The sequence below is a fragment of the Scyliorhinus canicula genome, chromosome 14, assembly GCF_902713615.1.
Source record: "Scyliorhinus canicula chromosome 14, sScyCan1.1, whole genome shotgun sequence".
NCBI lineage: Eukaryota > Metazoa > Chordata > Chondrichthyes > Carcharhiniformes > Scyliorhinidae > Scyliorhinus > Scyliorhinus canicula.
In genome coordinates, this window is record NC_052159.1 from 41,233,254 (window position 1) to 41,260,743 (window position 27,490).

The window sequence follows — 27,490 nt, forward strand, 5'->3', positions numbered from 1 at the left end:
TTCCTCCCACAGTCCAAAGATGTGTGGGTTAGGTGGACTGGCTATGCCCTTAGTGTCCAAAAAGGTTAATCGGGGTTACTGGGTTAAGGGGGATGGGATGGAGGAGGTGTGTGCTTGAGTGGGGTGCTCTTTCCAAGGGCCGGTGCAGACTCGATGGGCCGAATGGCCTCCTACACTGTAAAGTGTTGAGACTTTTTTCTGTGTGCTGCGCTGTATCATTCCTGTGGTTTTGTATTATTTGTTAAAATGAGAACTTCAATAATTCTCTTAAAAAAAAATCATAACCTAGTAAGTAATGTTTAAATTAATTCTTGGGAATTAAAATTATTACTGCTGTTAATGGTTTGCAGCTTCCTAGTAATCGGACAATTATGTTCAGTTTATATTTAACATTTTAGGACTTAGTATGTGTAAGAACAGTTGAAATTGCTATACTTGAGAAAGGGAGATAACTTGGAAGCAAGTTTGCTCTTAACTTTCCTTGCAGAATTTTGTTAAGCTGTGCATTTGTTCAGCATGTTTTAATGAGACGATAAACATAACTGTGGAAGTATATTTACCCCATTGCTTATGTTTTATTTTGGTGCTTTGAACACTCCGTTGAGAAGGCGAGCAAATAAGTGCAACTATTTTTGTAGCCTCTTCCAATGCTGAGCCAACCCAACATGAATGCCTTGCAGATTTTAATCGCCTTGGCAAACACTAATTGTGTAAATGTGTATATAAGAAACATATTTACAATGTCACCATAAATAGCCAACAGAGGAAATCTTGTCCCCCACCCTGTCTCCATATGGTGTTGTACTTGATGACCCACCAGCTCATTAACTGGTCAAACAGTGGAATTCCAATTGTGTATCCAGTCTGGAGGTTTGGAATCCAACGTAACCTTCCATTATCTGAAGGTATAGCCTAATCCACTAAGCCATCTAACTGCCATGAATTTGTCTTTCTTGCGTCAGCTGGAATTCTCTTCATCTTGTAGAACCCTCTGAAATTTCTATGGTCCTCCAATTCAGGTAAAATAAAAATTCACAATTTTTATCATTCTTCCATTGACAGCCAGAAATTCAGTTCCTGATCCATAAGCTCTAGAATTCTCTCCCTAAATATCTCTTCCCATAGAAACATTACTGTGCAGAAGGAGGCCAATCATCCCATTGTGTCTGTGCCAGTCAAAACCTTTAATTTTAATCCCACTTTTGAGCATTGTAGGTTACAGCACGTCGGATGCAGATCCAGGTACCTTTTTTAAATGAGTTGAGCGTTTCTGCCTCAATCACCAAGTTAGGGAGTGAATTCCAGACAGCTGCCACCCTCTGGGTGAAAATATTTTCCCTCGTCTCCTCTAATTCTTCTATTGCCCCTGGCAATTGACCCCTCAGCTAGGGGAAACCCTGTCTACTCTCTCTAGGCCCTTCATAATTCTTTGCCCCTCAATTAGGTTACCGATGAGCTCCCTCTTCGAAGGAAAACAACCCTAGCCTATCCAATCTCTCCATAGCTGCAATTTTCAAGCCCTGTCAACATTCTTGTAAATCTCCTCTGCACTCTCTTTCCAAATCAATTGTGTCCTTCCTGTGATGTGGTAACCAGAAAATTCCAATTCTGGCCTAACCAGTGTTTTATACAGTTCCATCATTACATCCCTGCTTTTGTATTCAATACCTCACTCGATAAAGGAAAGCACAACTCTAAGCTGTGCCAGGGTAGGTGGATTGGCCACACTAAATTGCCCTTAATTGGAAATAAAAAGAATTCGGCTCTTTAAATTTAAAAAAAAAAAGATCAGCCTTGATCATATTGAATAATGAGGCATGCTCCAGGGCCGAATGGCTACTCTAGGTTCTAAGCTTCTATGTTTCTAGTATCCTTCACTTTTTCATTTTCTGACAAAATTAATGAAAATTAAAAATGGAGCTGAAGTTATGAAAGCTAATGATTGGCTTTTAACGGAGATGGCATTAACAGTTAACTACGTAAAATCTGACTGAGTTTGTCATTTAAATTTGATTTGAGGGGAAGGGGAAAAAGTATATTTCCAAAGTATTTTATTAATAGTAAGAAGCACCATTTGTTTCCTTTACAGTTCAGTTATAATTGTGCTTCAGTTCCAGGAAACTTGGAGGAAGGAGCTAGGGTTATTATCAGTTTAGAACCTTAACACTTACTGTATAAAGTAGGACTTTGTGATTTCTTTTAATATTGAAGAGCCAATTTTTCTCTTGCGTGTAGCTATAAATCCGATGTTAAACTATTAATACACAAGCCTGGATTTTCTGGTATGGACATGGCTCAGACCTGTGAGGTTTTTGGTGGATTGTACTGGATAGCCCCAAATCCTGCCTTGCCATCCCGAATGTTGCTGCATCCAAAGTGACAAAAATATTGGGGTATTTTCATCCAACTAAATCAAAATTGTATCCAGATTTTTATGCAGATGAAAATTTGCACACGGATGATGGGCACAATTTAACGGCAAATAAAGTCCTGGTTTGGGTATGTATAATGGGGCGTTTCTCGCCGCCTGCAGCACTGAGAACAACTCTGCTATCAAACGGCACTCTTTTTTTTTTATTTTGGCCTTAGCAAGGAACTCCTCGCCAAGACCACACTTACTCCTACACTGATGAGATCCTCGATGCAGGAAGGGATCGAATGCTGCCCCAACCCCTTGATTTCTTCCCCCCCCCCCCCCCCCCCCCCCCCCCCGGTGTCCCAACTTGCCACTTAAGGGCCCTCTAGGGCTCTCCCCCCCCCCCCCCCCCCTCCCCCTTCATCTCCAGGACAGGGCATCTCCATGCCTGATCCCTGCCCAGGTGGCAAGTGTCAGGGTACCATCCTGCCCAGAGCTCAAACACCCCGGAGCCTCCAATGGCCTGGGAGATCTGCTAGGACCCATTGTGCCTGGTCCATGCTTATGTGGACCTGTGCTAAACTGCCATGGTGAGGTTCTCGGGCGCATCAGACTCCGGCACATTTTAAATGACTTAATGGCTCACTTAAAGATGCAAGTCTGGATTTCACCCAGCAATGAAGAGATGCAGATCACGATGTGTCATAGAATCATAGAATTTACAGTGCAGAAGGAGGCCATTCGACCCATCGTGTATGCACCAGCCATTCGAAAGAGTACCCTACCTAAACCCAAACCTCCAACCTGTCCCCATAACCCAGTAACCCCACCCAAGCATTTTGGACACTAGGGGCAATTTATCATGGCTAATCCACCTAACCTGCATGTTTTTGGACTGTGGGAGGAAACCGGAGCACCCGGAGGAAACCCATGCAGACACGGGGAGACGGTGTAAACTCTGCACAGACAGTGACCCAAGCTGGGAATCAAACCTGGGACCCTGGAGCTATGAAGCAGCTGTGCTACCGTGCATGTCTCCCCCCCCCCCCCCCCCCCCCCGCCATGTTGCTAGATCTTGCGAGATGTTCCGAGCGTCGCAATACTCGAAAGGCCTCTTGACTGCCTCGCTTGACTAATTCGGTCGCAAAGAGGTGATTCAATCGCGCCCAACATTGGGAACCAAATTAGTATTTTTAGGATTGGAACAACAGTGGACAGGTGGGTCCGTGGTTCACAATTTTGCAACAAATGTTGAGTAATGAAATAAATTCTTGGTTACTGTTCACACATCTGTTCCTTATTTCTCAAAAGTTGTGGTGAAAAGTTGTGGTTTGAGTGTAAGATGTGCAACAGAATTTTCTGAAGATTAGATTAATAATATGGAAACCCAAGGCCACTCTTTGCTTAAAATAGAATTTTCCAAAGCTAATTATGACTGGGACCCAAGCTAGGGCTAAATTTAAATCTACTTCCAACACAGAAGCAAAACTGCCTTCTACCTCACCAAAATTGCACTAGTTCTTCTCGTTAATTGGAATATTGTGTTTCCTGTTAACAGCCAAGACTGAGCCTGTCTGGATCCAACACCTAGATAATGTGTACTTCCTGCTGGAGTCATGGAACCCTGGCCAATCATTTCTGAGAATTCTGTATTTTTACATATTAAAATAGCTTTAGTATTGATGGTAATTGTGAGCTATAGAAATTAAATTCTGATCAGTAACACACATGCAGAATCCCTTCTCCCACTCTTTTTCTCCACCCCTACCTTGCCCCCTTCCTTTGCCGATGCATTCAATTCTGGTTCTCATTTGACAACTAACGCTGAGTCCCAGCCCTTCAGTATTTCAAAGAAGGCTGTAAATGGTCTAGGGAGGACTAGAGGAGATGACAAGGTAAACTGTGCCGCTGAACTAATTGGTACCCGATTTTAGACAGTAGTAGACTTGAGAGGATTACAGTGATGCTGTTAAATGAACCTTTTGAATACACTGCAGTGTTTATTATTTAATGCAAGATTTGACCCTTTTGTGTGTCAGCTTTATTTAAATCTAAGTTCACTTTTTTGCTATTTACTGAAAGATTGATGACAGCTGTCACAATCACTGCAAAAGAAACAATTACCACTTGGTTGCATGGAAATAATATTGGCAGTGTATAATAATTAAACGGATGAGTTGATGTCATTGTTTTCCAAGTAGAAGAGCCCTATGGGTAATTCAGCAGGGGAATTACAAGTTGGTTAAAATTATCCTTTCTAGAACAGACATCTATTTTCTTGCCAAAATAAACTAATAAGATAGTAACAAGAAGACAGACAAATACGCATTTTTATACTGGTTGAGGAATAGATCTTTGTGCTGATTGCTTGAAGGAAAATATTGGAATCTTATTGGATTTTGCTGCGTAGGTTCCCAGCTAACTTATTTAGTCATCATCCAAGGTATCCTGGATAGGGGGTTTGATTTGTTCCTCATCCATAGTAAAACTCTTGATTATTAATTATATTTAACTATTGTCGGGAGGATTTAAACTCTTATGTTTAAGGGGGTGGAAGCCAGAGCACCAGCTTCAAAGGTGTAATAACTGAAGGGGGAAATGGAGAACAAAAACAAGAGAACAACATCACTGTCTCTTGAGGGTCAAAGGGCCTGTTCTGTGCTGTACTGTTCTATATTCTATGCTTAAATGCAGTGGTTGGAAGTGTATTTGTTTCAATGTCAGAAGTATAGCGGATCAGGCAGATGAACTTGGAGCACTTATTAGTACTTGGAATTATGATGTCCTGGCGCTCACAGAAACTTGGTTAAAGGAAGGGTAGGATTGGCAGCTGAACGTTGGAGGATATGGTGCTTCAGAAAAGATAGAGGACACCTCTCTATCTCAGGAGGACACCTCGGAGGGCTGATGACAATTGAGGCAATCTGGGTAGAGCTCAGGAACAAGAATTGGGAAAACACAAATGTTGGGGTTTATTACAGCCCCCCCCCCCCCCCCCCCCCCCCACTGCCAGCGAGAGATAGAGGAGCAGATAGGTAGAGATTTTGGATAGGTACAAAAATAACAGAGTTGTTGTGGTAGGGGATTTTAAATTTTCCTGTATTGATTGGGACTAGCTTAGTGCTAGGGGCTTGGATGAGGGAGGGTTTGAAAGGTGTATCCAGGAAGGCTTCTTGATGCAATATGTAGTCCAACTAGGGAAGGGGCAGTACTGGACCTGGTATTCTGGAATGAGCCTGGGCAGGTGGTTGAGGTTTCAGTAGGGGAACATTTTGGGAGTAGTGACCATATTCTGTAAGTTTTAGGGTACTTTTGGATAGGGATGAGGGTAAATCTTGCGTTAAGGTGCTGAACTTGGGAAAGGCAAATTACGATAACATTAGAGAGGAACTAAAGAATTTGGATTGGGTGCAGATGTTGGATGGTAAATCAACATCAGACATGTGGGAGTCTTTCAAGCGACAGTTGATTAGGATTCGGGAAAGTCACGTTCCTGAGACAATGAAGGATAAGTATGGGAAGTTTAGGGAGCCGTAGATAACGAGGGATATTGTGAACCTCATCAAAAAGAAAAAGGAGGCTTTTGTACGGTTCAGAAGGGTGGGGACAGTTGAAATCCTTGAGTATAAAGAAAATAGGAAGGTACTGAAGCGGGAAATTAGAAGGACTAGGAGGGGTCATGAAAAGACCTTGGCAAGTAGGATTAAGGTGAATCCCAAAGCATTTTATTCATTTGTAAAAAGCAAGAGAAAGGATTGGACCACTTAGATTCTCCCCAGTTTCCTTGTGTGTTGAACCAGAGGAAATGGGTGAGGTACTTTAGCACAGTGGGCTAAATAGCTGGCTTGCAGTGCAGAACAATGCCAGCAGCATGGGTTCAATTCCCGTACCGACATCACCGAAATAAGTGCCGGAATGTGGTGACTAGGGGCTTTTCACAGTAACTTTATTGAAGCCTACTTGTGACAAGTTGTTGTTGTTATTGTTATTATTATTCTACTGCTACTACTAAATGAGTACTTTGCATCAGTGTTCACCAAAGAAAGGGACTTTGTGGAAGATGATTCTTGGGTAGGGTGTGTGGACAGTCTGGATCAGGTTAACATCAAAAAGGAGGAGGAATTGGGTCTTTTTTTAGTATTTTTATTAAGGTTTTGCAGAATTTTTCATAAAACAGTAGTAACCATAATAACAATACAAACTAGAATGAACATCAACATAGTGCAAAAAGAGAATGTACAATAACAATTAAATAGACATTACCCCACGCGACCCAGTCTTCCCACACCATCCCAATGAAGCACTCAAACCACCCCCCCCCCCCCGCCCACGGATTGCTGCTGCTGCTGACATTTTAATTTTCCCCGAGAAAGTCGACGAATGGCTGCCACCTCCGAGAGAACCCTAGCGTAGACCCTCTGAAGGCAAACTTTATTTTCTCGAGGCTGAGAAACCCAGCCATGTCGTTAACCCAAGTCTCTACACTCGTGGGCTTCGAGTCCCTCCACATTAATAAAATCTGTCTCCGGGTTACTCGGGAGGCAAATGCCAAGACATCGGCCTCTTTCGCCCCCTGAACTCCTGGGTCTTCTGACACTCCAAAGATCGCTATCTCTGGACTCGGCACCACCCGTGCGTTAAGCACCTTGGACATTGCCCTCGCGAACCCTTGCCAGAACACTCTAAGCTTCAGGCATGCCCAAAACATGTGGACATGGTTTGCAGGGCTGCCCTTGCACCTCATACAACTGTCTTCTACCCCAAAAAACTTGCTCATTCTCGGTGATCAGTGGATCACCTTAAATTGAATTAGACTGAGCCTGGCACATGATGAGGAGGAATTAACCCTGCCCAGGACCTCTGCCCACAGACCCGCCTCCAACTCCTCAACTAGCTCCTCCTCCCACTTGCCCTTGAGCTCCTCCACCGGGGTTTCCTCCGCCTCCTGTAGTTCCTGGTAGATATATGACACCCTCTCCTCCCCCACCCAGGAGACCACCCTGTCCTGGATCCTCAGTGGCGGAAAGGCCACTGCCTGTTTTTTCAGGAAGGCTCGTACTTGCAGATATTTAAAGGCGTTTCCTGGCGGCAGATTAAATTTATCCTTGTTGCACGTTTTACTATGGGCGTAAAACGCGTTTATTGGAGTGTATTAACACGCCTCCGAGTTCGACGTGTGCTTAACACTGCTAGGCTCTGTTCTATGTAATTATTTAGCTCTGGAGTCGCCAGTTGCCGTATAGGCAACGTCACAAGTATTCCAAGGTCAAGTTCAAAGTAATAAAGACGATACACCGATTAGTAAAGTTCAAACGATCAATATTTATTATACAGTTATAATAAATACTCATGCACACTAAGAAACTAAGCTATAACTAAACTTAAGCAAACAGAATACTTATCTAACAGGAACAGGCAAGGTCAGAGAACGAGGCCTTCGTCCTGGTCTGGCACTGCAGCCTTCAGCAAGCGTTCTGGTACTTGGGAGTCTAGTGGGCTTGGATCGCGTAGCGAGCGTTGAACTTACGGTTTCGGCGGCTGGTGCTCAACGGCTGGAGTCAGGATGCAAGATGTCAATCAGAGCCGGAGCACGGGTTTAACAGACCGGGGCTCTGTGGGGGATTTGCTTTTATACCCCTCTCTCATGTCCTTGCCCCCTTCTAGGCGGGCTCTACCTTTCGGTACCGATTGGAACGTTTCCAAACGGCTACCTTCGAAATCCTCCAATGCGGGCTTTCCTCGATGTTGGGGGGTGGTTTCGATATTTGTTACTCTGGTGCCATCCTGTCTACTCCACCAATTAAGTGCTACATTGAGATGGAAATGTTGCCATTGTTTGTGCCTGGATCTGGGCCGCCTCATCAGGATGTTAAGCGCTTTGCCATTAACACCTTTGCTTGGAGATCTGCACCTGGCCAGAAAACTGGTTTGCTGCTTGCAAAATGCTAATTAGTTGAGAGCAGGCTGTCTGTCCTCAGTAAACAGGCTTTCCCTGCTGCCTTCCATTTTAGTTTGGCTCAGTGTCCATTTTGCGTGGCCAGCATGGCTACATTCCCTCCTTGTGATCCTCACAATCATACTATTGTGAAGGATCACCTATGTACTTTGCCTCCTTGTGCTCTGACCTCTTGCCAGTTCCTGTTCTACTCTGTTCTAAACTATGGGAAGAAGAGAAAAAATTTTTTTAACTAACATCTCTACTTGGCCCTATGTCAAAAGGGACATGCATTACTACAACTGGGAACCTCTACCTATCACTATTAACCTTAACCTTAACTTAACATTTCATCACTCTAAAATCTTAACCATTCACACCACAACATCACACTTCCCAACTCGGCAGTCGAGTATGGAACAATATAATACATGGCTGAATTTTTATTTACAGAGTGTTGTAATCAGTGAGGGGTTGAGGGGTTTGGTGGAATCCGAAGATGGGGGATTGAACTCTATAGATGGGTGAGGTGCTGGAACGAGAGGCTCTCCTCTTCCATTTCCTCAACCTGAGGGTCTGCACTAGGATGATGAGGATCGCGATCACCAACAGTGATTCGATTATATAGGACATGGAGTACCACGTCATGAATTTAGTACACCAGGTCTGAACCTCGCTGATCAGAGCTGAGCACTGGGGGTTTGCTGTAATTGAAGCATTTACGGTGGGGGTTGTGGGGGAAACGTGTCTTGTTTCCACACATATACATATGACATTAAACAGTAATAAGTGGGCTTCCATCATCTTTTGTTCTTCTTCTTCTTTCTCTTCCTTCTTCCTCCGGTATTGACAATCCTGGCTTCGACCTCTGTCTCGTCCTTTGAAACCTTTGGGATCAAGCACAGTATCTGTCAATACATAGTTTAAGACCTTTACTTGTTAGTGCATCTGTCTTTCAAAACCCAATTGACCCTTTAAAATGACTGGCTAAGTCACACCCTGTGACTCCCCTCATTTTTTTTTCAAAAAGCGAATTTAAAGACCAGCATACACCTAACAATCCTTCCTTCTGCGAGCCGTCTCGCAGGCTTTGCTGATTTACCATCCGAATGTTCCCGGATGTAAATAGCATGTGGGATGGCGGCCGAAGGGCTACCTAACGTAAAATGAAAACAAACTTTGAAATAAACATCCGAATGAGTTGCGTATGGGCCGCTACGGGTACGAGTTGGATGGAATCCCCGGGTAGGGCGTGCTGTGCCATACCCGAGCTTGGCTGACCAAGGGTTGGTTCTCAGACAGGGCGGGTCCTCAGTGCCGTTTGTCCACTGCCTGAGTAACCTGGAAAGAAACGGGTACGAATGTGTTGACCATGACTTGCAGCCTCTATTTCGCCGAATAGAGGGGCACCTAAAAACAATGGAGCCAAGATGCTCCGTTCTGAAAACAGGGAACAAGTCGTGAACCGTGTCGGTTCACCAGAGGATACAACTGAAGTTCTCAGAAGTATCTGCGGACAAACTATTTGGCGTGTGGCCTTACAACTTTGGAAAGGATCTCCAATCAAACCGAAGTTCTCAAAAGTTTCGGCAGACAAACTAACGTGTATGTGAGGTGGTCACAATCTTTTCAGCTGAAAAGAAGATGTCCATCCTCCAGCTGAACAATGTACAATCCTGAGACAAACAAACATAAAACGAAGACAAACATACGTGCAGGTTCCATCAGAAAGGACATCGTTTCCCTCAAACGATTCCTATCTTACATCATCTGGACACCTCATTTTGATTCTGCCTCTGTGAACAGGGTCACAAAGGGGTTGCCGTGTCGGGATTCAGACAACGTGTCGTCCTGCTCTCCCGGATCCCACACCCTTGTGTGGATCAGGCATGCTATTTTGGAGTTGTGTGACCGGGGGTCACTCTCGTCATTGCGGACAAGTCTGTAGGAATTGTCCCTGTGCCATTGTGTAGTGTCGAGTGTGTTGTCGGGGTAGTCGGGGTCGGGTGGTGGTTCTGGATATTTGAGGTAGGTGACTTCCATGGGGTCACTGGGGTCGGGGTCGTAGTTGGTGCAGTGTGGGCTGTATGGCTGTGTGCTGTCGCTGTCTTCAGAGTCAGTGTCAGTCCTGCTGTCTCTGCTGTGGCAGCTTGTGGGCGTGTCGGGGCGTGGTCTGTAGTGGTCTGTGGGCGGAGTCGTGGGCGAGTCCGTGGATGAACTGGTCTGTGAGGGGGATGGTGGAAAAGTGTCTCTGGTGGGCGGGGTGAAGTGTTCTGCTGCATCCAGCAGGACATGGTGAGCATGGTTGGCCTGTGTTCCATATGCCTTTAACTGGTTTATATGGAACCACGCGGTCTTCCCATTGGGATACTTTATTCTGTAAACGGAGGGGCTAATTTTGTCCGAAATTGAGTAGGGACCGGAATATTTTGGAGCCAAAAAACTGCTGGGGTTATAAACAGATAACATTACCTGTTGCCCAACCTGGAATTCTGTGGTGTGGACGGTCTTATTGAAACAGGCAGTACGTTGCTGTCGGCGTTTCCCTAGCTGGACTGCGGCTGCGAGCTGTGCAGACCTCACAGTCTCAACTAGATCTTTAACTGCCTTTTCATGTGTGAGGGCCGTCACTTCGGGGCTTGTCATGTCCAGTCCTAAAAGGAATTCTGTACCTTTCATAGGGCGTCCGGTCATGAGTGTATGTGGGGTGTATCCTGTAGATGTGGAGACAGTGTTCCTTATGAACATAAGTGCAAAGGGGAGCACTGAATCCCATGTGGAATTATTCTCTTGAACCATTTTCCTAAGGGTAGTTTTTAGGGTCCGATTCATGCGCTCCACAATCCCGCTGGACTGTGGATGATACGCAATATGGAAGTTCTGTTTGATTCCGAATATTGTCAGGACGTTCCTCATGACCCGTCCTGTAAAGTGAGATCCCTGGTCCGAATCGATACTTCGGGGTAAACCCCATCTCGTGAAGATGTGGTGGGTCAGGATCTTTGCAGCTGTCTTAGCTGTGTTTGTTCGTGAGGGAAATGCCTCTACCCATTTGGTAAAGGTGTCGATGACCACCAGAACGTATTTATAGCCATTCCTACAAGGGGGCAATGGACCTATAAAGTCGATCTGGAGGTTTGTCCAAGGGCCGTTAACTGGGCGAGTATGCCGAAGTTGTGCTTTCTTAGAATACCGCTCCGGGTTATTCTGAGCACAAATCAGGCAATTCTCAATGTAGTGCGTTACATCATTCCTAAGATTAGGCCACCAACAGAGTTGCCTGAGGTGCCTCGTTGTTGCATCAATTCCCTGATGCCCGTGTCCGTCATGGAACAAGGCAATCATCTGATTCCTGTCCTGCTTCGGGACCACATAAAGTTGGTCCTTAATGATCACACCCTCATGTGTGGTCAGTGTGTGTTTAAAGTGCTCGTAAGCAGGCACAAAGTTTCCCTTGAAAACCTCCCTGAGGTCTCCGTCCTGTTTCTGTGCTGCCACGAGATCTTTAACCTCTGTTTGTGAGACTTGTACTGCGCTCACAGGGGCGCTAGCTGGTGCGCTAGCTGGGGGGGTCCATAAGTGTCCTCTCCTGGAACCTGCCTTAGCCAATGCGTCGGCTTTTACATTCCCAGGGGGTGATGACTTATGGTGGCTGCGAACTTTTATTATGCCGAAGGTCCTGTCCTTCGCTTTCTCTAGGATATGCTGGAGTAAGGGGGCTGATGGAAGGGGTTTTCCGTCTGCGGAGACAAAACCTCGTGTCCTCCACAGGGGCAGAAAATCTGTTAGGCTATTGCATACATATAAGCTGTCTGAATATATGTCTGCTGGGCTGGGGAAAGAATCGGGGTGGTCCACTATGTACGCTATGGCTGCTAGCTCTGCTGCCTGCGCGCCTAAGTGACCTGGTAACTTAAGAGCTATCTCTTCGAGAGCGCGCCCCTGCGCGTCCTCTACATAGATGCCGCATCCTGTGATACGCTCACCATTTAGAACTGTGGAGGAACCGTCTACATAAATCCTCAAGGGTCCACACGTGTCTGTGGGCTGGGGGCTTTGTTTCGGGTTCCCTATCTTCCTGGGGGGTGTTTTTGCTAAAAAGGGTCCTGTGTTATGCAGGGGAGCTACAATTTCACAGTCATGGGGCTGTCCGGGGTATTGGAGGTTGTCTGCTAAGTATGTGTGTGTGCGTGTCCGTTTCACTGTAATGTCCCGTCCTTGTAAAAGTAGGGTCCACCTAGCTGCCCTAATCTGGCTAACTGAACCGTCCTTCAGTCGACCGTCTAGTAGTAGCTGTGTGGGTGTGTGTTCGGTTAGAATGGTGATGGGGTTTAGTCCGGTTATGTATGAAAAATACTGTACTGCCCAGAAGACAGCAAGGAGGTGCCTCTCACAGGCTGAAAATCCTTGTTCTACCGGGTCTAACAGTCGGGAGACATAAGCCACTGGTCTTAGCTGCTCGTGCCGTTCCTGAAGCAACACGGCCGAGAGGGTCAGATCGGTGCTCGCTACCTCGATTGCGTACGGGGAAAGTTGGTCGGGGACTAGCAGCGCGGGTGCTGCACTAAGGGCTCGTTTTAACTCTTCCACAGCGCCTGTATGCTGCGGAAGCCATTCCCAGGGGGCTCCTTTCTTAAGGAGGTCTGAAAGTGGGGCGGCTTTTGTCGCGAATCCGTCTATGTGGTTCCGACAATAGCCAACCAGTCCTAAAAACGACCGGAGGGCTGATACATTTTGGGGAAGGGGCAATTTGACGATCGAATCAATTCTTTTGAATTCGATCTCGCGTTTGCCGTGCGTGATGACTGTTCCCAAATACATCACTTTACTTTCCAATATTTGGGCCTTTTTCGGGTTAACTTTACAGCCAATTTCAGTTAAGAGTTCCAGGAGTTCGGCCAGAAGCGAAATGTGCTCTGCCTTTGTGTCTGTCTGCAGTAGTAGGTCGTCTACATACTGTACCAGACATTCGGGTCGGGAAAATTTTTCTAATCCACTTGCCAGCTGTCGGTGGAAAATGGAGGGGGAATTGTGGAATCCTTGTGGGAGGCATGTCCACGTGCACTGCTGAGTTTTGAAAGTGAATGCGAATTTGTATTGGCACGCTTTTGCCAATGGTATTGACCAGAATCCATTACTGATGTCCAATACCGTGAAGTACTTGGCGTTGAGACCCTGCTTGAGCATGGTCTCGGGACTAGTAGCTACCGTTGGGGCTACTGCGGGGGTTACTTTGTTGAGTTCCCGATAATCGATGGTCAGACGCCATGATCCATCGGGCTTCCTCACTGGCCAAATAGGGGCATTGTTGGTGGAGGCTACCGTTCTCAGTACACCTTGGTCCAACAAGCTACCTATAACCTTTTCTATTTCCACCTCTGCCTCGAGGGGAAATCTGTATTGCTTTTGCGGTCGGGAGTCCTGTCCGGTAACATGAACTTGTCCAGTCATTCTACCACAGTCATGACGGTGACTTGCAAATGCTGTCCTGTGTTTGTTTAGTAGGGCCTTAATTTGTCTGTCGGTGTGGAGTGTAGTCAGGTCGAATGAGTACTCTCCCACTGCGCTAATCCGATTAGCGTAGTCTCCTACTGTGAGGGTGGCTGGGGCTCTGTCTGATCTCGCCATGCGCCAGACACACTGGTTCACTGGGTCGAACGATAAGCTGTGTGTGTTCATAAAATCTATCCCCAGGATGTGTTCTGCTGTCCTGGGAAGGTTTACTAGAACTACGGGGTGCCTTGTGCTAATGTTCCCTAGCTGAATTGCTATGGGTGCTGTAATGTGTCCCTGCTGCGAGTGTCCGGTGAACCCGCTAAGTGTGATGGTGGAGGTGGTCGGCCACGTGTCTGAGTGTGCCGTGGTTGTGGAGTTAATGGTGGTGCGGGATCCTCCTGTGTCCCACAGTAACTCTATGGGCTTCCCTTTGACTTTCGCCGTGACTACGGGCCTCCCTGATGAGTCCCATAGTGTGTCACAGACCCAAGTGGGGGAGCCCGAACACCGTCAGTTCGTCTCGTCCACATTGGTGGGTCCTGACTGTACTGCTACATTGTGGATGGGTTTTGCTTTGTTGCGGTTCAGAGTGCCTGTCTGCTGGCCTCTCTGAGATCGCTGGGGTGCATTACACTCTTTTGCCCAATGCCCTAACTGTCCACAGTTATAGCATTCCTGTCCTTTCTGTTGAGGGCTGCTCTTGCCTTCATTTACCCATGCGGGCTTCTGGTGCTCTCTGACTGCTTGGATATCTGCAGCAGCCTGAGCCTCTTCTGGGGATCTAACTTTTCCTTTTGCCTGAAGCGATTGCTCCCAAGCGCGGGACAATCTTTTCAGGACCCATTTTTCGTTATGGGCCTCTTCTGAGGGGTCGTAACTATTGCAAGCGCTCTGTCCTGCTTCTGTTGCGTGTGAGATAATTGTGCGCGTCCACTTAACCATGTTTTCGCGGGTTAAATGCGCTCTATCTAGCTGTCCGAAAACTGCGCTGAAATGAATCCACAGCCTTCCTGCGAATGCTGTGGGGTGTTCGGATCTCTTCTGCCTGCACTTATTCAATCCTTCTACGGGGTCACCTCTATTGTACCCGATGGCATCTAAAATGGCAGTGTGCATCTCCTCTAGGCTGCCTCCTGCCACGTTCTGTGGGTCGGGGAGGGCTGCTACTACGCTCTGGTCTAAGCTCAGCACGGTGAGCTTAACCTGCTCTCTCTCATCCAGGCCGTACATGGTAGCCTGCTGTTTTACTTTTGCGAAAAATTGGTGGGGGTCTGCGGTGGGGAGGAACGGAGTGATCTTTTCACAAGCGTCCCTTAGCTGGGTTACTGTTAAAGGGGTGGTGTAAGTTATGTCTGGGGCGCCTTCTGATTCGGCTTTTCTCTGCGTGGTTACGGGATTCATGGGTGCGGTTATGGTCTGAGCTGTGGGGGGTTGGGGTGCCTGTCGTTTCTGCTGAGCTGCGGGCGCACATGTTCCCTGAACATAACGCTGCGCTGTCTCGCTTAATTCCTGCCAATCTGGGGCATTTTCCCCATCTAACTGAGCTCCAAAGGTGCTTTGGAAGCCATTCTGCACCGAAAGCAGAGATTGCAGTTCCGCAATCTGTTTCCTGCATTTCGCGTGGTCAACTGTGCTTTGTCTTTGTTCGGTCGTTGCAGCATGGAGTGCTCTCAAAGCTGCTTTGAGATCCGAACATTGCCTCTGCAATGCCTCCACCTGCTTTTCCGATTCCTGTCTTATCAGAACGGCACGTTGCACGTCCTGATAGGCTTTCTCATACTGGGTCTGGGAACTGTTCAGATGAGCTAGACAAGACTGGTGAGCCCTCTTGGCATCATCCACCTCTCTATCCTTCTCTGCCAACTTCCCTTTTAATTCCAGGTTTTCTTTCTCGACGTCCCTGACATCGACCTTACTCATCCTATTCCTCTCTTCTAAATCTGTCCGGAGCGTCCTGATGACCTCCTCTGCGCCTCGCAACTGTGCCAAGCAGGACACAATCGCCATCGGCTTGCGTGCTTTACCTAAACTCTTTTTGTGTATTTGAGAGAGGTTCTCCCACCAAGTATGACCTATACTCCCGGGACCTGTCTCCTCATTTGCACAAAACTCTTTCCAAAGGGGCCATCCCTTTCCTTGTAAATATTTGCGGAGTTCCAGCTCCCACGTGGGACACTGGCCTACTCTGCTACTGCTGCTGGTCGCTGCGACCACAAACTTTGCTGGATCCATCAGACGTTCCATTGCCTGCATGGCCATTTCCTCTGACTCTCTTTTTATAATTTGGAACAGGGGGTTGCTGGGGTGGTGTTTCGAGAAACGGGTACGGCTTACGCTATTTTCCGATCACAAAACTACCGAAAGTTTGTCGCAACAAAAAGCTTTCAGTTTTACCTTACAGCCCTGTTAGTACGCATGCACTAAACACACTTCCGAATTTCGCTTATTATTTTGAACACCTTGAATACTTGTGATCTCTTTCTTTCTCTGCAATTTGGAGTTCTAATTCAAATTTCAGGGTCCTGGACACTGTGGTGTTTCCACTTACAACAGGGTCCCGGCGGATGTCGCCACTAAATGTTGCACGTTTTACTATGGGCGTAAAACGCGTTTATTGGAGTGTATTAACACGCCTCCGAGTTCGACGTGTGCTTAACACTGCTAGGCTCTGTTCTATGTAATTATTTAGCTCTGGAGTCGCCAGTTGCCGTATAGGCAACGTCACAAGTATTCCAAGGTCAAGTTCAAAGTAATAAAGACGATACACCGATTAGTAAAGTTCAAACGATCAATATTTATTATACAGTTATAATAAATACTCATGCACACTAAGAAACTAAGCTATAACTAAACTTAAGCAAACAGAATACTTATCTAACAGGAACAGGCAAGGTCAGAGAACGAGGCCTTCGTCCTGGTCTGGCACTGCAGCCTTCAGCAAGCGTTCTGGTACTTGGGAGTCTAGTGGGCTTGGATCGCGTAGCGAGCGTTGAACTTACGGTTTCGGCGGCTGGTGCTCAACGGCTGGAGTCAGGATGCAAGATGTCAATCAGAGCCGGAGCACGGGTTTAACAGACCGGGGCTCTGTGGGGGATTTGCTTTTATACCCCTCTCTCATGTCCTTGCCCCCTTCTAGGCGGGCTCTACCTTTCGGTACCGATTGGAACGTTTCCAAACGGCTACCTTCGAAATCCTCCAATGCGGGCTTTCCTCGATGTTGGGGGGTGGTTTCGATATTTGTTACTCTGGTGCCATCCTGTCTACTCCACCAATTAAGTGCTACATTGAGATGGAAATGTTGCCATTGTTTGTGCCTGGATCTGGGCCGCCTCATCAGGATGTTAAGCGCTTTGCCATTAACACCTTTGCTTGGAGATCTGCACCTGGCCAGAAAACTGGTTTGCTGCTTGCAAAATGCTAATTAGTTGAGAGCAGGCTGTCTGTCCTCAGTAAACAGGCTTTCCCTGCTGCCTTCCATTTTAGTTTGGCTCAGTGTCCATTTTGCGTGGCCAGCATGGCTACATTCTCTAGCGCCTTCAAACTGGGAAAGCTTCCATCTATGAACAGATCTCCCATCCTTCTGATGCCTGCCCTCTGCCAGCTCTGGAACCCACCATCCATCCTACCCGGGAAAAACCTGTGATTGTTGTACATCGGGGTCCAGACCGACGCTCCCTCCACCTTCTTGTACCTCCTCCTTTACATGCCGCCGCCAGCTGCTCCCACGCCGCCCCCCCCCCCCACCCCCAATCACCCACTTCCTAATCATAGCTATATTGGCCGCCCAGTAGTAGGTGTGCCAACCCCCCCCCCCCCCCCCCAACCACCGACTGCGCTCCAACAGCGATCTTCTTACTCGTGAGGTCTTACTCGCTAGGTACTGTTATCCAGCCTCACTGCCGCATTCCACCAAAGCTTAACTGTCCTTTAATTAGAGTCCAGCTTTTCTTGTTTGACGAATGACCACGCCTCATCCGGCGCCTCAAAATAGCGATGCCGTTCCTTGTACGTGACCCATAGCCTCGCTGGATGTAGCATCCCAAATTTCACGCCCTTGCTGAAGAGAGTCGCCTTCACCCGGTTGAATCCAGCACGCCTTTTGGCAGCTCCACACCCAGGTCCTAGTAGATGCGTATCACGCTGTTCTCCCACCTGCTGCTCCGTTCTTTTTTTGCCCACCGCAAGACAAGTTCCATGTCCGAGAAGCGATGAAATCTCACCACCGTGGCCCTCGGCGGTTCATTCGCCTTGGGCTTCCTTGCGAGGGCTCTGTGCGCCCAGTCCAGCTCCAAGGGTCGAGGGAATACCCCCGTCCCTATCACCGTCTCCAGCATCTTGGACACAAATGCTCCCGCATCCGACCCCTCCACACCTTCAGGGAGGCCCACAATTCTCAAGTTCTGTCTCCTAGACCTGTTTTCTAGGTCCTCCAGCCTCTCCTGCCACTTCTTGTTGAAATCATCCTGCGCCTTCACCTTACGGGCCAATAGAACCAACTCATCCTCGTGGTCGGATAGCTTTTTCTCCATCTCCTTAATCGCTTTCCCTTGTGTTGCCTGAGTTGCGATCATTTGGTCTATTGATGCCTTCATCGGGGCCAGCATGTCCTTTTAAGATCAGCAAAGCAGCCCCAAAGGAACTCCTGTGCCCACTGCGCCCATGGACCCTGGTCTATACCGGCTGCCAGGCCATGCCTCGGCACCTGCTCCGCACGCTTCTGTCTGCTGGGACTTAAACGCTTCACCCGGCCACTCCTGGCCCAGCTATCCATGCAACAGAGAGGGAATCCTTTTGGCAGTGTTCGCTTCACCAATCTACCCCACAAAGTCCGTGGAAACTCCTGAAAAAGGTCCGGGAGTCCGTTCCAGACGGGAGCTGCCAAATGCGCGACCTACTCCTCCATGGCTGCCACCGGAAGTCTCGTCACCGCTTCTTCAATGGCCTTGGCAAGATCTCTTCACGGTTGTTCCTTCTGCTGCTAGAATTCAGCTTTAATAAAGGCTCCCAAGTCAGTTTGAAGCCTTTAAGCTCTCCCTTTCCCCGCCTGCATGCTGGAAGAGGCTTTTGTCTTTACTGCTGCTGCAGCCAAATCTTTCACTGTTTCTGCCGGGTCTGGTAACCAAGAGACATACCATTCCGCTGGGAAAGTACTCCTCCAACATTCACCTACATCTTTTCATCAAAATTCCACCCCGTATTGATTTTTAAAAAGAGCTATTTTCTGTAACCTTGGGGGCAGGAGCTGCCTTGTGTGTGACCACTTACTTCATGGTCCACACCGGAAGTCGTATTTTAAGGTAGATAAGTCTCCTGGGCCGGATGAGATTTACCCCAGAATACAGAGGGAAGCAAGGAAGGAAATTGTTGGGGCCTTGACTGACATCTTTGTATCCTCATTGGTACAGGTGAGATCCCAGAGGACTGGAGAATAGTTAATGTGGTACCGCTGTTTATAGCAGGGATAATCCAGGAAACATAAATTGGAGAACGTCACCTCCGTAGTAGGTAAATTGAGAGAATTCTCAGGGACAGGATTTATTCCCATTTGTGAACAAATGGACTCATTAGTGATAGACAGCCTGATTTTATGAAGGGGAGGTCGTGCCTCACTGACTTGAGTTTTTGAGGAGGTGACAAAGATGATTGAGGGGAGGGCGGTAGATGTTGTTGTTTACATGGACTTTGACAAGGTGCAGTAAAGTCTTTGACAAGGCGCATCATGGCAAACTAGTACCAAAAGTGGAATCACTGGATCAGAGGGGAGGTGGTAAGATGGATACAGAATTAGCTCGGTCACAGAAGGCAAAGAGTAACAGTAGAAGGGTGTTTTTAGGGTGAATGGAAGGTTGTAAATAGTGGTGTTCCACAGGGATCGGGATCTGTTGTTTGTAATATACACTAACTATTTGGAGGAAAATGTAGCTGGTCTGATTAAGTTCGCGGATGACACCAAGGTTGATGGAATGACAGATAGTGTAGAGGATACAGCAGGACATTGGTTGGAGACTTGGGCAGAGAAATGGCAAATGGAGTTTAATCTGGACAAATGTGAGGTAATGCATTTACATCTAACATAGAGGGGAAATATGCATAAATGGCAAAACTCTTGAATATAGAAAGTCAGATCTTTGAAGTTGGCAACACAAGTGGACAAGGTAGTTTAGAAAGCATACAGAATGCTTGCTGTCATTGGAAGGGGCATCAAGTATAAAAACTGGCAAGTCATGCTGCAGTTGTATAGAACCTTGGTAAGATCGCACTTGGAATATTGCGCACAATTCTGGTCACCACGGATGTGGATGCTTTGCAGATGGTGCAGAAGATGTTTACCAGGATGTTGGTCTGGAGGGTATTAGCTATGTGGAGAGGCTAAATAGACTCACTGTTTTCATTAGAAAGACTGAGGTTGAGGGGTGACCTGATAGAGGTCTACAAGATTGAGGGGCGTGGATGGGCCGGCACTCTTCCCAGGGTGGAGGAGCCAGTCACCAGGGGGCATAGGTTTAAGGTCAGTGTGGCAAAGTCAAGATGACCACTTATTTTAATTTTGGTTTCAATTAATATTCAATGGAATAATCTATTAATAACACAATGGTTTGTCAGGTAGCTGGGATAGATTTTGGTACATTTCATGCACCAATACAGAAACAAACCAATTCTCTTGTAGATTGCCGATGTGAATGATGAGTGATAGTGATATTCATGGTAATACAGGTATTCTATATTATTAGATGACTTGCATTTAGGGAACCTGGGTCACATTTTCTGCCAAATGTACTGAACCTTGTTGAATGCATAGCCCATACTTACAAATTGACACTGGCTGTCTGATCAGCTGAGAATTTTCAAGATGTTGGATTAATTGGTTTATAATTCCCTGGTTTCTCTCTCACCTTTCTTAAATAGCAGAGTAGCACATGCAATTTTCCAAATTAAAGGAGCATAATTAGGATATAATGAATACAGATTCGGGCATCTGCAATGTTCTCTCCTTCTTTCCTTAAAACCCTGTGAAAATCATCTGGATTCTGGGAAATTGTCACTTTTTATTGTGCCATCATTTTCTTCATGACTCTGTACCCTAGGAAGTATGTATTGGCTTGAATTAGATCTACCAGAATATCTGGACTCCAAGGGTTACATTAAGAGGACAGACTAAGATTGCTTGCAATTTTGAAGATTAAGTGGTGATTTGTTCAAGTTTTCAAGGTGTTAAGGGAGGGAGAAAGTAGAGAACCAGGGAGCATAGTCTAAAAATTAGGAAACACTTCTATAAATAAAGGGTGATGACATCTATATATGTATCTACTTTTTAGTTTGCCAAAATTTATTTTTCTTCATCTTCTTCACACCAACTTGCACTAGGCACTAAAACACTGGACCTTTTTTTTTATTAAACCAATGCCTGAAGCTAACATGAACCACGTAGTGGCAGGGAAAAAACATCAACTTCTTCCTCCATCACATAATTCTCACTCAACAAGTTCCGAACTTTTACACTCCATTTATAATGCACTTTGCTGTTACCCTTCTAGTTGAGTCACACCCAAGTTACAAGTGCTCACTAAACATCCTATTCCAATAATTAGTCTTTGTTCAGGCAATCACTTACAGCACACAGTTAAATGCCATTGACAAGCAGTTTATTTAGTTTAACGATTTGAATTTAACTTAGAACTTTAAACTAAATTTAAGGTCTGATCACTCATCTTTTACCAGAGAATTTCCACCCTCACCAATTTCCCAACTTTTACACACTTTCCATGACCACCATCTTTGAAGGTGGCGGGCAGCACAGTGGGTTCGCCCTGCTGCCTCGTGGCGCCAAGGTCCCAGGTTCGATCCTGGCTCTGGGTCACTGCCCGTGTGGAGTTTGCACATTCTCCCCATGTTTACGTGGGTTTTGCCCCCACAACCCAAAGATGTGCACGGTAGGTGGATTGGCCAAACTAAATTGCCCCTTAATTGGAAAAAATTAATTGGGTACTCTAAATTTATATATTTTTTTAATCTTTGAAGGTGGCAACACAAGTGGACAAGGTAGTCAAGAAAGCATACGGAATGCTCGCCTTCATTGGATGGGGCATGAGCATAAAAACTGGCTAGTCATGCTACAGTTGTATAAAACCTTGGTACGGCCACACTTGGAATATTGCGCACAATTCTGGTCGCCAACTACCAAAAGGATGTGGAGGCTTTGGAGAGGGTGCAGAGGAGATTTACCAGTTGCCTGGTCTGGAGGATGGTAGCCATGCGGAGAGGCTGAATAGACTCTGACTGTTTTCATTACAAAGATGGAGGTTGAGGGGTGACCTGATAGAGGTCTACAAGATTGAGGGGCATGGATGGGCCGGCACTCTTCACAGGGTGGAGGAGCCAGTCACCAGGGGGCATAGGTTTAAGGTCAGTGTGGCAAAGTTGAGAGGAGATGTACGAGTTAGGTTTTTTTATGCAGAGGGTGGCGAGTGCCTGGAACATGTTGCCAGGGGAGGTTGTGGAAGCAGATACATTAAAGGCATTCAAAAGGCATGTTGACAAACTCCTGGATAGGATGGATATGGAGGAATACTGCACAAGGTGCAGAGGGTTTTGGCAAAGGTCGGTATCATGACTGACTTGGAGGGCTGTAGGACCTGTTCCTGTGTTGTATTATTCTTTGTAAACAAACTATAAAGGTAACCAGATGTAATGTAAATAATTCTGGAAGGGTTTAGACTAGAAATGTCGCCATTTGCCAGAATCAAGCAGGAAGCCCAGTTATGCTGTTAACTCCAGAATCTCCCATCTCTCCCCAATTTATATTAATCCATCTGTTAAATATGACAAATTGGTTTATTGACTGTCACTGAATTTATCTGCACACTACTCATTTCATCAAAAGAATTCCAGACTTTATACATTGAATTAACCAAAAATAATTAATTTCACAATTGCAGGTCTGTCCTTCAGGTGAAATAAACTTACGAATATATAACCCCTCATCTATTTGAAAAGAATAAGGAGGTCATGCATCCCTTAGGAAATAGAATCAAAATGGGTAGAGGAACAGCGATATAGAACATAGAACATTACAGGCCCTTCGGCCCTCGATGTTGCGCCGTCTGGTGAAACCCCTCTAAAGTCCCTCTACACTATTCCCTTATCATCCATATGTCTATCCAATGACCATTTTGAATGCGTTTAGTGTTGGCGAGTCCACTACTGTTGCAGGCAGGGCATTCCACGCCCTTACTACTCTCTCTGAGTAAAGAACCTACCTCTGACATCTGTCCTATATCTATCTCCCCTCAATTTAAAGCTACGTCCCCTCGTGCTGGACATCACCATCCGAGGAAAAAGGCTCTCAATGTCCACCCTATCTAATCCTCTGATCATCTTGTAACGAAAACAGCCTCAAGTCCTTCAGCCTTTCCTCATATGATCTTCCCTCCATACCAGGCAACATCCTTGTAAATCTCCTCTGTACCCTTTCCAATGCTTCCACATCCTTCCTATAATGTGGCGACCAGAACTGCACGCAATACTCCAAATGCGGCCGCACCAGAGTTTTGTACAACTGAATGTAGAGAAGACTTGCTGGAAAGACTAGAACGAGGGACCGTAGAGAGCAAATTACTTCAGTGTTTTTGTACCTTAAGTCTATGCAATCTTGGTCTTTCCAACAGGAAGTTGAGCAGTTGGGGCTCGTGCTTCTACCAGCATTCTAACAGTACGCTAGCTGCTCATACCAGTCAATTCACCAATTATCCATTTCTGGATTTTGCAAGATTGATTTGTAGATTAGGAGCAAAGCATTCAATTGTTGAGCTTCTGAATGTTGATATTGAAAAGCAGAGTAAATTTGAATCAAGTTTTAAATGCAGTTTATGTTGTCTGTGCACATTTGTATTTAGATGAACTTTTGGTTAGTTTTTTTATTGTACTTGTAAAACCTTTACATTTGCGTTTTTCCATGAGGAAGGATGATTAAGCGAAGGTGGTAATGCAGTGGTATTGTCACTGGACTAGTAATCCAGAAACCCAGGGTAATGCTCTGGGGGACCAGGTTTGAATCCCACCACGGCAGATGGATGGAGTTTTAATTCAATAAAAAAGTAATCTGGAATTAAAAGTCTAAAGGTGACCATGAAACCATTGTTGTTTTAAAAAAAAAAACCCCATCTGGTCCACTAATGCCCTCTAGAGAAGGAAATCTGCCATACTTTCCTGGTCTAGCCTACATATAACTCCAGACCCACGGGAATGGTTAACTTTCAAAAGCCCTCCAACTCATCAATTTAAAATGCCCCATGACATGTGCTGTTCAGTTGGTTAAAAAATGTGGGCGAGCAGCAAACCCAAGCGTAGTGGCTTTGATTCGGGTGGCAAGTGGTGCAGTGGTTAGTACTGGGACTACGGTGCCAAGGACCCAGGTTCGAATCCTGGCCCTGGGTCACCGTCCGTGTGGAGTTTGCACATTCTCCCTGTGTCTGCGTGGGTTTCGCCCCCCCACAACTCGGCTGTGCAGGTTAGGTACATTGGCTAAGCTAAATTGACCCTTAATTGGGGGGGGAAAAAATTGGGTACTCTAAATTTATTTTTAAAAAAGTAATGGCTTTGATTCCTAGTGGAGCCTGCATTCTGCAATCGGCTTTCTCGCACCAACACTGGCCAATTAAGATAATACATCATCACCAACAACAACTTAAACTCTTATGCAGGAGTGCCTTAACTTTCCCCTAGTATTTACTTTGTTCATGGGATGTGGGCATTGCTGTCTAGGCCAGCATTTGCCCAGCCCCAATTGCCCTTAAATGGAGTGGCTAGCATTTGGGAGTCAACCACATTGTTGGGTCCAGAATCTGATTCATATGTAGGCCATTTCAGGTTATGATGGCAAATTTTCTTCCCTAAAAGACAATCCTAAACCAGATTTCTACAATAATCAACTCATGGCCATCTTTTAATTCCAGTTTTTATTGAATTCAAATTGCATTACTCTGGGTCTCTGGATTCCTCGTCCAGTGACAATATTGTCACCCTGTTGAAAATTAAATCCCAAGGTGCATCAGGAGACCTAAAGAAAATATTGGGAATCCATGATGCAAACTAAATGGCAATGTTTCATTGTTAAATGTGTTTTAGATGAGTAGTGAGTTAACTATCTGGCCATCTAGTTTCTTGAACAGAGGGGGGGATTGTGGCATATTGATAATGTTCTAGACAGCACCAGTAATCCAGAGGTGCAGGCTAGTACTCTGGGAACCGGGGTTCAAATCCCACCACGGCAGCTAGTGGAATTTAACTTCAATTAATGAAGTGGGGAATTTAAGCTAGCCTCCGTAATGGTGAAGTGGGGAATTTAAGCTAGCCTCCGTAATGGTGGTAACTATCATTGATTATTGTTAAAAAAAAAAATACTTTCACTTTAGGGAAGGAAATCTGCCATCTTTACCGGTCTCACATATTTATCTGACTCCAAACCTACAGCAAACCTACAGCAATATAGTTAACACTTAACTACTCTCTCGGCCAATTTGAGGTGGAACAAATACTGGCCGTGCCAGTGGCATCCACTCCCCATTTAAGTAATTTAAAAACAGAAAACTGCCACATCCTCCTTTTGTAAGCTTACAAAGAAAGAATTAGCTGGTCTTAATAGTCATCTGCAGCTGTTCCAAGAACAATTTGGGGGCAGAAAACAGGAAGAAATACCGAAAAGGTAAAACAACTTGGCAGATTCCGTTTATCTTCCAATTCATCTGCCATCCCCTTTTGTTCCCACCTGACCCACTTCCCGAATCCTTGACACAGCACCTGTCAACCTAAATGACTGAAACAATCATTCATTCAGTAGACTGAGGGCTAACATTCTCTCAGGAGAACATCAAATCCACTTTGTCCTGAAGTGCGCTTGTTCACTTCAGCATCAGTCAGATTTCCATTGAAATTGATAGGTCATATTCAAATTGACCCTCACTCTGTTGTGGAGTTAGCAATTTAATCTCTAAAGCTGTTTGACAGCTCAAACTTTTAAATGCCGTTCAACTGAGAAATGTCTTCATTCTTCTGTCTGTTAAAGACAATGAATTGGAAAAACAGCTGTGATTATGGGCAAGGAGCTATTAGAAAGTGACTTCACTGCTCACAACCCCTTAATTAGTCAGCAGCTGCTTTAACTTTTTCTGTTCGTTTTAACTACACTGTAACGTTGCTCTGCTGTGTCATCTGTCAGGAAATCGTGACTCTTAATCATGGGAGTTCTCTTAATTTTTGTACTTTAGTAAATGTAAAGTTGGCCATTTGTAGTGTGGATGAGCCGGAGACCTGTTCTCCAGAGAGCCTCTTATTTTGCATAAGTGAACCTAAACACCGATGTTTCCATATCATTCGTTCTGGAATAGTACAACACAAATGAGGCTATTAGCCCTTGGAGTTGAAGGAAGAAGTATGATACACCTTGCACCATTCTGCTTTGTCAGTCAGCAGATCAGCCAACTGAGAATTGCCTCATTTTGAATGCCATTTAATTTTATTTTTGACTGTGGGGCGAAGACTAGTTATGGCACTTTTGCTTTGATGCAAATCAGTTTCAGGTGTTCAGCAAAGTGCAACCAAGTGGCAGGCCATTGATCTGATTTGACGCTTTATTGGTTTGCGAGTCAGAATTTCATGTCTATGAACAGAACAGGCCTTCTGGCTAAGATATTTCAGTGGCAGTTTTGGATTGCTTGCTTGTTGATAGCACCGGATAACACGTCATGTATAGTTTCACGGGGATGAGAACCATACAAGTCTGTTGCAATTTTCAATGTAAGCTTGCGTTTTTAAATTGAAAAACAAAATATGAAACCTTATCATTGTCTCCTATTCCTAAAACCGTTTGCCATTTTTAGTGGTTTACTGTACAACCCTCGTATGTCACTCAATAATCGCAATAAACTAGATTATTATAGCCAGCTGGATAGCCTGAAGTGAACATTTGCACTCCTGTAAATTCCTGCCTTCCCATTGATACTGCGAGAGTAATGTTCAGTACATGCAAAGTGAAAAAGAAAAGTAGGCGCAGCACAAAGTCACCGAAGAATTAAACGACAATCTCCAGTCATCTTGCAAAATTCCAAAGACGGGTTTCTCGGCCTGTTTTTTTTAAAACTGATGCAGCCTTCAGCATTTTTTCATTCTGTGCTAACTTGTAGCAGTAATGCCTGGGAAGCCCCACCCAATTCAAACTGATTCCAAGGATTAGCCCTATCCAATTTAGGGGTTGGATTTCCTGGTATGTGGATATTTTCAGTCTGGTTGCAAAAGGATGTAGCGAGAGACTGTGCTGTTCGGCTGCTGGGGAGAAACTTTTTCACTGATGGATCGTGAGGCTGATTTGAATGTTAATTTCGGAAGATAGCGCCTCAATCTGGATTGTTGAGGAGGGGTGACATAGACAGGTGACAGTCAATTGTCCGGAGAGACTCGGCTGTCAGGACCAAGTGAATACCGGACATTGGAACCAAACTTTGTAAAGCTGGCCTAATAAGACCATTTAATGCCGAAGGAACCTGGCTCCATCATGATTCTACCAAGTAAGTACTTCTCTGCTCTCCATAAGTTAAAAGTCAAGTAAAGTGTTTTTTTTTTACCGTGGCGCCTTTCGTGCCTAAATGTATTCTATTTTTTTTAAATGAAGCTTTCCAATAATCTGCCTGTATGTTCGGTGCTGCCTCACT

General features: G+C 45.6%; 1 protein-coding gene across 4 annotated transcripts in view; it reads left to right on the plus strand.

Moving 5' to 3' along the window:
• stard13b (StAR-related lipid transfer (START) domain containing 13b) overlaps positions 1–27,490 on the plus strand; it is a 636,160-nt gene that overhangs the window by 536,682 nt on the left and 71,988 nt on the right. Inside the window, exon 1 of one of the 4 annotated variants that reach the window (XM_038817807.1) lies at positions 26,937–27,346. The exons of the other annotated variants lie outside the window; for them this stretch is intronic. Within the exon in view, the coding sequence (XP_038673735.1) occupies positions 27,310–27,346 (37 nt within the window). The 5' untranslated portion in view covers positions 26,937–27,309. Of the gene's footprint in view, positions 1–26,936; positions 27,347–27,490 lie in introns of those variants that run through there. 4 annotated transcript variants of the gene reach the window in all.